We start from the raw sequence: 12707 nt of genomic DNA, 5'->3' as shown, positions 1-12707 counted from the left end.
GAAAAAAATAGAAAAATGGAAAATTGGGAAATGGATTTTTACGTGGAAAAACACTGTCCCTTAACAGGCGGAGTTCTGGATCCAAAATAGAGTTCAGGTTGTGTCCTGGTGCAAAGAAATTTCCTTTGAAGCTGTTTCTTCTGACTATGTCTAAAACCTATCTACCCGGGTAGAATAAATGGTGTGCTCAAGATCTTATCTGCCGTTGGTTAAATCAGTTGGAGAAATCCAAGGGCTTTCTGCATGCAGTCGAACGGTAGGCCACAGCGCTTCAACAACCATCGGCGGTCTCATTGGGCTCGGCTCGCCATTACACAGGTTTCCAACACATTCTTTAGCTCTAGAAAAAAAAATCAGTTATCAGTAACCAGTATTTTTAACTTTTTTTAACATCAGTTTGAATACAAATCATAGCTAGACTTATAATGTGCACATTCTGATATCCAAAATACACTCAATAGTAACATATTTACATCAAAACCATCAAAATACATAAATTCAACTAACACAATGCCGTAAAATACTCTTTTTTTTTTTTTTTTTTTAAAGGTTTCACTAAGCTAATAGTGCTCTTGGTAACCGCTTAGCCCTAGCTTAGCGATTAATGCTAGAGGCCAGGTTGAGATAGTTTGGACATGTGCTGAGGAGGAATAGTGGATATATTGGTCAAAGAATGTTGGAGATGGAGCTGCCGGGTAGAAGGAGAAGAGGTAGACCTCAGAGAAGGTCTATGGATGTAGTGAAGGTGGACATGGAGATGGTTGGTGTAAAAGTAGAGGAGGCAGTGGATAGGGCAAGATGGAGGCAGATGATCTGCTGTGGCGACCCCTAAAGGGAGCAGCCGAAAGAAGAAGAAGAAGACATATTTCATGTGGGTTACACTCGTCTTTTCTCTAATTTTATTTCTCTCTCTCTCTCTCTCTCTCTCTCTCTCTCTCTCTCTCTCTCCTTGTTCCCTTTTTTTGGTATTTCTTCTGCTTCTCCTCTTTTCTAAGTCTGTTTCTCTTTCTCGCCCTCTTTCTTTCCTTTTCTCTTTTTTATCTTTCTTACCTTCTCTCACTTTCACATTCTCACATTCCTATTTCTCTCTCTATCTTTAATCCCTTATCTTTATTCTATTTATTCTGTTGTCTGTCTATTCCTTTTTTGCTTTCTTTCCTCACTCATTTCTTCTTCTTCTTCTTCTTCTCTCCCCTTTCCTCTGTTTATTCCTCTCTCTTTTCCCTCTCATCTACCCTTTCTTCATCTCTGCTATTTCCTCTCTCTGTTCCACTTTCTTACCTTCTCTCATGTCCTCTTTTCTCTTTCTCTGTCTCCTCCTCTCTCCTCTCTCCTCTCCCTCTCTCCTTTCCCTCTCTCCTCTCCCTCCCTCTCCCTCCCTCTCTCTCTCTCTCTCCTCTCCCTCTCTCTCTCTCTCTCTCTCTCTCTCTCGTCCTTGGTTAGATGATGAAGCTCAGGGTAGGCATGGCAAACAGCCCAGGTCTTTACAACAAGCATCCTGCTTCTGACAGATTGTGCTTGTCCCTGATGACACACACACACACACACACACACACACACACACACACACACACACACACACACACACACACACACACACTTACTAAAGGTAGGCTCATGCTATTTTGGTATTTTGGAGGCTGAGACACACCCAGGCTGGCAGGCACAGAGGACACACACACAGACAGAGAATCTCTAAGGGAGTAAATGCAGGGGAAAAAATCACTTATCATCTCACTGCAGCTTGTAAAACCAGACTTCTTTTTAACTCATTTAAACTTATCTCCAATTCACTTTGTGTACAAATCACTGTTATTACTTTTGACAAGCTGCAGGAGTCAAAAGCAGCAGTGAAGAGCTTTCATTTGAGTGAAGACTGTGATCAAACACACATCCAGAAGCTCTCTCTCTCTCTCGCTGCCTCTCCCTTTCTACAGTCATCAAAACAATCAGTATTTGATCTTATCTCACTGGCCACTTTGTTAGAAACACCTGCCTTTTAGCTCCATGGTGCTGGTGTGCATGCAGAGACGGTGTTGTTGAAATTCTGACTGCATTGCCCTCTTGGCTGGACCACTCTCAAGAATGCAGTGATGGCGATGTGTAAGACTACCTCAGCAACACTGCTGATCCACTTGTACCAGCACCACACACACGCATTTATTGTCACTGAGGTTTTGAGAATAGTCCACTGCCCGAATATTGTCTGGTGAAAATTGGTACTGTGATCAGAAACTGACCACGGGTGAGTAAGGTGGGGTGACAAACTTACAAATAAAATTGGATTTCTAATTAGGGAATCTATAAGTCATGTGTTTCTATTAAAGTGTTCAGTGAGTTTTATTTCTGAAGTGTATAGCAAATATACTCTAAGGACAAAAGTATTGGGACACCTATACATTATACCCACAGGAGCTTTTATGACATCCCATTCTAAATCCACATGCATTAATACGGAGTTGGTCCCCTTTGCAGCTATAACAGCTTCCACTCTTCTGGGAAGCTTTTCTACAATATTTTGGAGTGTGTCTTTGGGAATTTTTGTCTGTTCATCCAGAAGAGCGTTTGTGAGGTCAGATACTGATGTTGGACTAGAGGACCTGGCTCACATTCTCCCTTCTGTCCCATCCCAAAAGTGTTCAATGGGTTTGAGGTCAGATCTCTGTGAGGACCAGTCAAGTTGTTCCACAACAATCTCACCCGGCCATGCCATTATGGACCTTGCTTTGTGCACTGGGGTTCAGTCATGCTGGAACAGAAAAGGTTCTTCCCCAAACTGTTCCCGCAAAGCTGGAAGCATACTTCTTCTTCTTTCGGCTGCTCCCTTTAGGGGTCGCCACGGCAGATCATCTGCCTCCATCTTGCCCTATCCACTGCCTACTCTACTCTCACACCAACCGTCTCCATGTCTACCTTCACTACATCCATAAACCTTCTCTGAGGTCAACCTCTTCTCCTTCTACCCGGCAGCTCCATCTCCAACATTCTTTGACCAATATATCCACTATTCCTCCTCAACACATACCCTACCCTACCTTCACCTTGAAACCATTTGTCACTCCAACTGCACACCTCATGCGACTAGCCTCACGGTACTCCTGCCTACTTCCTTCATCTCTCTGGTTATCCCACTTTTTCTTCCTTCTTCTTCTGAATACTCTCCTGGACTTGGTGATGGACATACAGGGGGTATGTGTAGCAAAGTAACACACTTCTCTTCATCAGTATTCATACCCACTTAGCTCTTGTTAAATACTGGATCTTATGTAACTGTAGTTGAGGTTTATTAGGCTGATCTTCACAGCACGTCTGGACTTTAGATTGCTGAATTGAAACATTCATCAAGCTCACTGTAAAGTTTCATATCAGTTTTAAAGGCTCAGAAGGAGAGAGAGACCAAGAGAGATCTAAAGCATGCAAATGCAAAGCTTTCATTCTTCTTGCAGTGCTTTACGAGTGTGCAGAGTAATCTGGATATGATGGAATGTATTGCCTCAATTTGAACTTCTTATGTGTAAATTTGTAGAAGTCAGCAAAGAAAGTTAGCTGGCTTCAAAAAATTGACACTCTGGGAGAGGTACCAGCTAGGTGTCTGGTACCTTGGTACGTGCAATGAATAAACTTCACTTCCCCAGACATCAGGTTGGTTCCCCTGGTTAGCTTCGGGTTTGGATTCTTCGGTTTTGTTTGGCTGTCCTGTATCACGCCACATTCAAAAAGCAGTCCAGATTGAAACACTCTTTATAACTTAGTATTAATGGGTAGAGCTAGAACGCTATCGGTTGAATACATGGATATATGTAAAAAACAAAGATTTCGACATTCATCAGTGTTTTCTGATTTGGGATTTATTCTTAGGTAAGAACAGAATTTACAGAATTTAAGGTGTGAACAGTTCTATGGTTTAAGAACATGTCATGAATCTGACGTAGACTTTTTAAATAAGACCTTTCTCAAGAACAATTTTAACAAAAAAGATTTTAAGAAGATATTGGTGAATGAGGCCCAGTGTTTACATACTACGCCTTAAATAGAAATGTGTTGTGATTCACAGTCATCTATAGCTTCTACAATCACTTACTGATTCCCAAACCTGTCAGTTTAGAGTGATGCCAGCCAATAATGCACATTTGCTATGTCATAGAAACAAGACTGAATGTTTAGTATTCTCTTCTAAGTGTGTTGACCCACTTTTTGGGCAGCTAGCATCAAATGCTATGGGTTAACCCATAGCCTCCCATGTTTATAATAGGGCCCAACTGATATGAACATTTTGTGACCAATACCAGCAGGGTGTAAATGGCAGTAGAGGACTTGTGAAGGATCTGACTATGAGTTGATCTATAATAAATCTGGCATGAATTTGGTACTTACGTTGACTCAATCGTTGTGAATGTCATGTAATCGTTATTTTTGTGCAATAACTCCAGAAATTATTACATATTAATTTTGGAATGTTGCTGCTCTTTAGAACGTCCATTGGAACAGTCATCAGAAATTACTACTATACAGTGATGATAGGTAATTTGAAGCATTAATAATGTTAATTTATGGTATGTATTAGGGATAAGAATAGAGCATGATCACATGATGTCAGTGGAAAATACTTGGGTCTTAAAGGTGTAAATGTGTGAGGTTTCATATATTTCATATACCTTTCATAATCTCTTCCATTTGTATGTATCATTTTCATATATATCAAGTATTAAAAATGTATACATTATCTACATAGTGTGTGTATATATATATATATATATATATATATATATATATATATATATATATATATATTTTTTTTTTTTTTTTTTTTTTTTTTTTTTTTTTTCCCCAAAATGATAACTTTACAGGAGAAAGAAAAAACTACTTGACTTTTAGTGTAAGTCAATGGACAGAACTTCACTGAGCATATTTTTGTTTATTTGATTCAGTATCAGGTCTAATTTTGCATTGCTTTACATTGCTTTTACAAGACTAATACTGTCTTCATTAACTGTGACACATTCTTAGTACAGGAAGGTGATGAAGTGTTTTATTCTTTCTCTCTCTCTCTAGGTGAGCACTTGCGAGTGTGTCCGCAGGGCTACACCTGTTGTACAAGCCAAATGGAGGATGATTTGTCCGGTCTGAGCAAGAGGGAGTTTGAGGTCCAGGTGAAAGAATCTGGACGCACCTTGCAGTCCTCGCTGAACAGCCAGTACAAGAGCTTTGATGGTGAGTGGCCATTGAGCCCACTGTTTATCTGCAGGGTGTTTGGAAACTGACCATCAGGAGCTAAGTCCAACATGACTGCCCTTCTGCTGCATGCTCATGAATTTTAATCCTAGTTTATGATTAGTGGCCAAAATCAAAAATGGCTCTTTCTCTTTTTACTGTATCTTTGCAAAAAGAATGAAATGGAAAATTTAACAACTTAACAATCAGCCGTGGTTTGAGGCAGCAGTGTGATGATGTGGTTTACCTGTCTATTATAATAAAAAGCTGAAGCTACACTGGGCCTTTGTGGATTAAATTGGACTTCAACCAACAATTTTTCCAAATTTCAGCATAATTCAATCCTTTGTTTTTTTTTGTTTTTTTTTGTTATTTTGTTTTAAGAAAGCCGTTCAGAGTGGTTTGATATGAAATGGTTAATTGTATATAAATTTACAAACCTGTATTTCATTACAATGGTGACAATAGAAACCAGGGGCCACAGTGTCTACAACATAAATATAGCCATTTTTTACCCTCCAAAACCCATGTATCTTCCAAGCTTTTATATGTGATGTTGACAGTGAGTGTGTTTACATACACTTAATTATGATAACTGCAGAAAATCAGATCAACGTTTTTATATGCATTTGAGTAATCAGATAATGGGGAAACTCCAGGTCTGCAAGAGTCAGGCAGTAATCAGATTTCTTTATGCTGCAGTTTAAAAAGAAAATCGCACCTCTTTAGCTGAAAATATGAACATGCATTGTCTAGAAAGAAAAAAAAAACATTTAAATTCATTTTGTCAAATGTGTTGGTTTCAGTGTTGCTCCAAAAGTGTTTTGATGTATCTCGCTTCGACACTGCTTGCTTATATGCGGCACCACCGTCTGTTTTTGCACATGCACAGACTGAGAAAATTGAAAGAAATCAGAGTAAGAGTTGACACGCACTGAGAAATCTGATTACTGAGCTACAATCCAGCTCTCTTTAATGGATATCATATTCGAATTTTTACATCGGAATATTTATATGTTTACATCGGAATGTTTACATGACCTTTTGAATAATAAGATAACTGCAGAAATCCAATTATGATTGGATTCAAATGTAAACATGCATGTAAACGCACTCAATGAAAAAATAAAAAAAATTATAATTCTTTGGGTACACTCTTGCCCTACAACACTCTGCATATACCTCTCCACCATTAATGTACTTAAAAATACATTTTAGCTCAAAAGCTTGTGTCAGAACTATCATGAAAATGTCTCAGGCATCAGGCAGCATTTAATGTAATAGCTTTTTGTGTAGCTTTTAGAGGCATTAAACACTTTAGACATCAAGTTTCCATCATCACTATTGTGAACAATTCTGACTCACCTCATACCACTGTGAATAACTTTTGATTACATCTTAATGGCTGCATTATGCAGAATGGGTGGAATTCCCCTTTAAAATCATACATTGACAGACCGCATGTCTAAATCATCATATAGTGTCCTCAGACCAGTTGTTTAGTAATCTCAATAAATAATGTGGTTTCTGACACTGTATGACATACTGTTATCTGTAAAATAAAACAAAAATGTGTTGCATAGCTAAAAACAATAGTAGCAGCCAGCTTGAACGCAAGATTTTGCATGTTTTTATAACAGTGTCATACGATGGCATATCTAATTGGCATACATAAGCTTCCATTATTTGTTAGCTACATTAGCCTCATAGCTTCACTGGACAACTAAAAAGGAAACTTCATTACTCTAAGTGTGTCTTGTCTGATCGACTACATTTATATACAAATATATAGATTTTCTAGAAGTACTGCATTTTCAGGAGTAAGTGCAAGTGTTCATGTCTTGATTGTTATGGTCTGTTTATCATGTTTCCTAAATACATGTGACAGCAACAGTTTAATTCCAGTTTTTTGAACTTTTGAATGGCCATCATATCCATAGGGTACTACACTGCTCAAAAAAATAAAGGGAACACTCAAATAGCACATCCTAGATCTGAATGAATGAAATATTCTCATTGAATACTTTGTTCTATACAAAGTTGAATGTGCTGACAACAAAATCACACAAACTTCATCAATGGAAATCAAATTTATTAACCAATGGAGGCCTGGATTTGGAGTAAAACACACAAAATTAAAGTGGAAAAACACACGACAGGCTGATCCAACTTTGATGTAATGTCCTTAAAACAAGTCAAAATGAGGCTCAGTATTGTGTGTGGCCTCCACGTGCCTGTATGACCTTCCTACAACGCCTGGGCATGCTCCTGATGAGGTGGCAGATGGTCTCCTGAGGGATCTCCTCCCAGACCTGGACTAAAGCATCCGCCAACTCCTGGACAGTCTGTGGTGCAACGTGGCGTTGGTGGATGGAGCGAGACATGATGTCCCAGATGTGCTCAATCGGATTCAGGACTGGGGAACGGGCCGGCCGGTCCATAGCTTCAATGCCTTCATCTTGCAACTGCTGATACACTCCAGCCACATGAGGTCTAGCATTGTCCTGCATTAGGAGGAACCCAGGGCCAACCGCACCAGCATATGGTCTCACAAGGGGTCTGAGGATCTCATCTCGGTACCTAATGGCAGTCAGGCTACCTCTGGGGAGCACATGGAGGGCTGTGCCATTACTGACCCACTGCCAAACCAGTCATGCTGAAGGATGTTGCAGGCAGCAGATCGCTCTCCACAGCATCTCCAGACTCTGTCACGTCTGTCCCATGTGCACAGTGTGAACCTGCTTTCGTCTGAGAAGAGCACAGGGCGCCAGTGGTGAATTTGCCAATCCTGGTGTTCTCTGGCAAATGCCAAGCATCCTGCACAGTGTTGGGCTGTGAGCACAACCCCCATCTGTGGATGTCGGGCCCTCATACCATCCTCATGGAGTCGGTTTCTAACCGTTTGTGCAGACACATGCACATTTGTGGCCTGCTGGAGGTCATTTTGCAGGGCTCTGGCAGTGCTCCTCCTGTTCCTCCTTGCACAAAGGCGGAGGTAGAGGTCCTGCTGCTGGGTTGATGCCCTCCTACGGCCTCCTCCACGTCTCCTGGTGTACTGGCCTGTCTCCTGGTAGCGCCTCCAGCCTCTGGACACTACGTTGCCAGACACAGCAAACATTCTTGCCACAGCTTGCATTGATGTGCCATCCTGGATGAGCTGCACTACCTGAGCCACTTGTGTGGGTTGTAGAGTCCGTCTCCTGCTACCACGAGTGTGAAAGCACCACCAACATTCAAAAGTGACCAAAACATCAGCCAGAAAGCAGAAAGGTACTGAGAAGTGGTCTGTGGTCCCCACCTGCAGAACCACTCCTTTATTGAGTGTGTCTTGCTAATCGCCAATAATTTCCACCTGTTGTCTGTTCCATTTGCACAACAGCTGTGAAATTGATTGTCAATCAGTGTTGCTTCCTAAGTGGACAGTTTGATTTCACAGAAGTTTGATTTACTTGGAGTTATATTGTGTTGTTTAAGTGTTCCCTTTATTTTTTCAGCAGTGTATATAAGTGTGTGTGTGCCCTATTAAGGGCATTGGATTCTGGATTGAGACATGTGCTTACGGTAGACTGGAGTTATAGTCGTTTCCCTCCATGATGTTTAGTCGTAGTCTGGTGCTGTTTAGGGAGAGCTGCTCTGATCAGATTTCTTATTTTTACCCATGCCCCTTGCTTTTGAGTGTCATCTTTCAGGGTCCCATATTATAGGCCAAGATTTTAACCACTACCTCTTGTAACGCCAAGTTCCGAGGAGTAGTGGTTAAAATCTCGCCCTATGAAATGGGACCCTCAAATAAAAAGGACTTTACTTCATTAACAGGCTACTAGCAGTGCGCTGTAGGTGACCCTGCCAGTTTGCAGTGAAAGCAGATTCTTCAAAATACAAGAGTTTTATGGTCATATGCGCAGCAGAAACAGGCAATTACAGTGTACAGTGGAATTTTTAATTTGCTGTTCCTCCATTCACCGCATATAATCTTAGAAAATAATAGAAAACACACTGAATAAGTAGAAATACACTCAAAGCAATAGTAAAAAAGTACAGTAATAATGTATAATAATTCTTCATTGATATGAAGCTGAAGTCAGCTAATCGCCAGCTTCTTGTTCAGTTTTTCCTGTTCCACCTTAAATGGTGCAGCAATTGTCTTGCCTGAGTTGCTAGAATGTAACTGCTACACCATTTAAGATAGAACAGGAAATTTATCTAGTTAACTACCGAGACATCAGCATACCTGTAATGAAAAAAAAGGAAACTACATTAAACTATAATAATGCAATTGTTGTCATAATGTTTTAACGGAGAAAATAAGTGATACTTTTTTAATCCCACAAACGGGGAAATTCCACCTCTGCATTTAACCCATCCGTGAAGTGAAACACCACATACACACACACTAGGGGGCAGTGAGCACACTTACCCAGAGCAGTGGGCAGCCCTATGCGCAGCGCCCGGGGAGCAACTGGGGGTTAGGTGTCTTGCTCGAGGACACCTCAGTCATGGACTGTCGGCACTGGGGATTGAAACGACAACCTTCTGGTCACAGGGCCAGTTCCCTAACCTCCAGCCCACGACTGCCCCAAAATACTCACATTTGTGGCTTTCTTCTTCTTTTTTTTCTTCGTACACTCTATTTGGAGCGTGCCTCATGAAAAAGCTCAGTTTGGAGGGCCACATAGCTCTATCACTTCACCTTACCCCTCTATCTCAACAGAAATCAGAACCCCCTACCCCTAGACGTGAACACACAAAACAGAGGGGTAAGGCTAAGTGCTGGGGCTGAGGGGTTGAAATGGGATTAGGCCTTTCTCTCTCCTCCTGTCTCTCCCTCCCCCCGCGCTCTCTGTGTCTTTCTCTCTCTCCTCTCTCTCCGTTCCCTCTCATTTCTTTCCCATCTCTCTCCTCGCTCTCTCCCCTCTCTCGCCCACCTCTGTGTGTGTGAAACAAGAAACGAAGAAAGGAAAACATGAAGAAAGAAGAACAGAATGACAAACAAACAGCCTCCTCTCTCACTCTCTGTTTCTCTCATATCTCTTTCCATCTCTCTCTCTCTCTCCCCTGTCTTCGTTAAAAGCTCCAGAAAGTTCTGAAATATGTCCAGGCATGGACGTGTCGACATTTAGCGATGACATTTAGAGATGTTTAAACATTCAAATGCACTAAACAATGATTAAATTCTGACTGCACTGTCTAAGCTTGTTACCAAAAAAGGTCCAGAGTGAAATGCCAAATACCGCAGCGCAACTGTCTGGAACTCGGGGTTCTTTCTGCTGGAAAAGCTCAGAGACTCCCAAAATCAGTGCATTGATTGGTTCATGAGACAGATTAAAGCAGTAGTGGGGGATTAGGAAGTCAGCACAAGTGGATGGTGCAGCTCAAGACAGGTTAGATTTAAATATGATGCCATTCAGCTAGTGCAGAGAGTAGCACAACATTATTATGAGTGAAGTCTTTTTGGAAAACTACTTGAATATTTAAACAAATAACAGAGTATTCAAGGTTTCATGATTCACTGCGTTTACCAGACCGCTATGAAGACACCTGCTCATCCAAGGCTTCTTCTAAAATCAAGTATATGAGTATTAATAGAACGTTTGTTCCCCCTTTGATGAAGTAATAGCCTCTACTCCTCTGGGAATTATTTTAAAGTTGGTGTTGGAACATTGCAGTGAGGATTTGATTGCATATAGATTTGAGTACCGAGAGCATCAGTTAGGTAGTTCTGGATCACAAACTGCATTCCAACGTATCCCAAAGGTATTGGACAAAGACTCCAGTGAAAGCAGTTCTTCTCCTCCAGTGCTGGGGGCCTGTATACCCCTCTAGTTTACACTCTGCATTGGGACTGGTGATCTGGTGTGCATTAAATATGAAGGATCTCATTTTTTTAAGCAGGCTTTTCTGTCTTAGAGGAGTGATCTTCAGAGCTACATTATAGAGACTGCAGAGTGTCGGTATTATAAAGAAAAGTGATGTAGAGTTTGACAGTAAGCCTGCAAAAGCTTTTACGCTAAAAGCTGATACTCGTTCTATTTGAAGTTTTAGGAAGCTCAGGGCTAAAAGCATTCACTGTGTGTGTGTGTGTGTGTGTGTGTGTATACACACCGACCAGGCATAACATTATGACTTGTTTCTACGCTCATTGTCCATTTTATCAGTTCCACTTACTCTGTAGGTGCAGTTTGTAGTTCTACAATTAGAGCCTGTAGTCCATCTGTTCCTCTGATACTTTGTTGGCCCTGTTTACCCTGTTCTTCAGTGGTCAGGACCCCCATGGACCCTCACACAGAGAAGGTACTATTTGGTTGGCGGCTCATTCTCAGCACAGTGACACTGATGTGGTGGTGATGTGTTAGTGAGTGGATCAGACACAGCAGTACTGCTGGAGGTTTTAAACACAGTGTCCACTCACTGTTCACTTTAATAGACTCACCTACCTTGTCAGTCCACCTTGTAGATGTAAAGTCAGAGACGGCAGCTCATCTGCTGCTGCACAATTTGTGTTGGTCCTTCATCAGTGGTCACAGGACGCTGCCCACAGGACAGCGACACAGGATATTTTTGGTTGGTGGACTATTCTCAGTCCAGCAGTGACACTGAGGTGTTTAAAAACTCCAGCAGCACTGCTGTGTCTGATCCACTCAGACCAGCGCAACACACACTAACGCACCACCACCACATTGGTGTTACTGCAGTGCTGAGAATGATCCACCACCCAAATAGTACCTGCTCTGTGAGGGTCCATGGGGGTCCTGACCACTGAAGAACTGGGTAAAAGGGGGTAACAAAGTATCAGAGAAACAGATGGACTACAGTCTCAAACTGTAGAACTACAAAGTGCAGCTATACAGTAAGTGGAGCTGATAAAATGGACAATGAGCGTAGAAACAAGTCATAACGTTATGCCTGATCGGTGTATATGAATATGTATATTGTTGCTGTCACATTTGCTGCTTCCACAAATATAGTTTAAAACTACCATGCAAAGAAGAAACCATATATAAAGAGGATCCAGAAACACTGCTGCTTTCTCAGGGCCTTAGCTCATTTCAGATGGACTGAGGCGAAGTGGAAATATATCCTGTGGTCTGACCAATCAAAATTTGAAATTGTTTTTGAAATTCATGGATGCCACGTCCTCTGGATTAAAGAGGAGAGGGACCATCCGGCTTTTTATCAGCACACAGTTCAGAAGCCGCATCTGTGATGGTATGGAGGTGCATTAGTGCACATGGCATAGGTTACTTGTACATCTGTGAAGGCATCATTAACGCTGAATGATATATTTAGGTTTTGGAGAAACATATGCTGTCATCCAAAATAAAAATAACAAGAATGTCTTATTTTCAAAAAAGTAGTTGGTATACTGTAAGCTAGTTTGAAGAGCAAATTTTGGCTCCAGATTTCTCGTTGATGTCCCTCATCCTTCATGCATGATAACTTCAACAAAACATGCAATTTGACCAGGACTGTTTAAACCTTTGTGTATGACTGTGCGT

General features: G+C 41.3%; 1 protein-coding gene across 1 annotated transcript in view; it reads left to right on the top strand.

Moving 5' to 3' along the window:
• Positions 1 to 12707, top strand: part of gpc1b (glypican 1b) — a 148078-nt gene that overhangs the window by 79483 nt on the left and 55888 nt on the right. The window contains exon 3 of the mRNA XM_017702513.2: positions 5053 to 5211. Coding sequence (XP_017558002.1) covers positions 5053 to 5211 — 159 coding nt within the window. The remainder of the gene's footprint in view (positions 1 to 5052; positions 5212 to 12707) is intronic.

Source organism: Pygocentrus nattereri, chromosome 19 (assembly GCF_015220715.1).
Source record: "Pygocentrus nattereri isolate fPygNat1 chromosome 19, fPygNat1.pri, whole genome shotgun sequence".
Taxonomy (NCBI): domain Eukaryota; kingdom Metazoa; phylum Chordata; class Actinopteri; order Characiformes; family Serrasalmidae; genus Pygocentrus; species Pygocentrus nattereri.
Note: the sequence above shows the minus strand (reverse complement) of the source record. Positions and strands in the feature narration are given on the sequence as shown.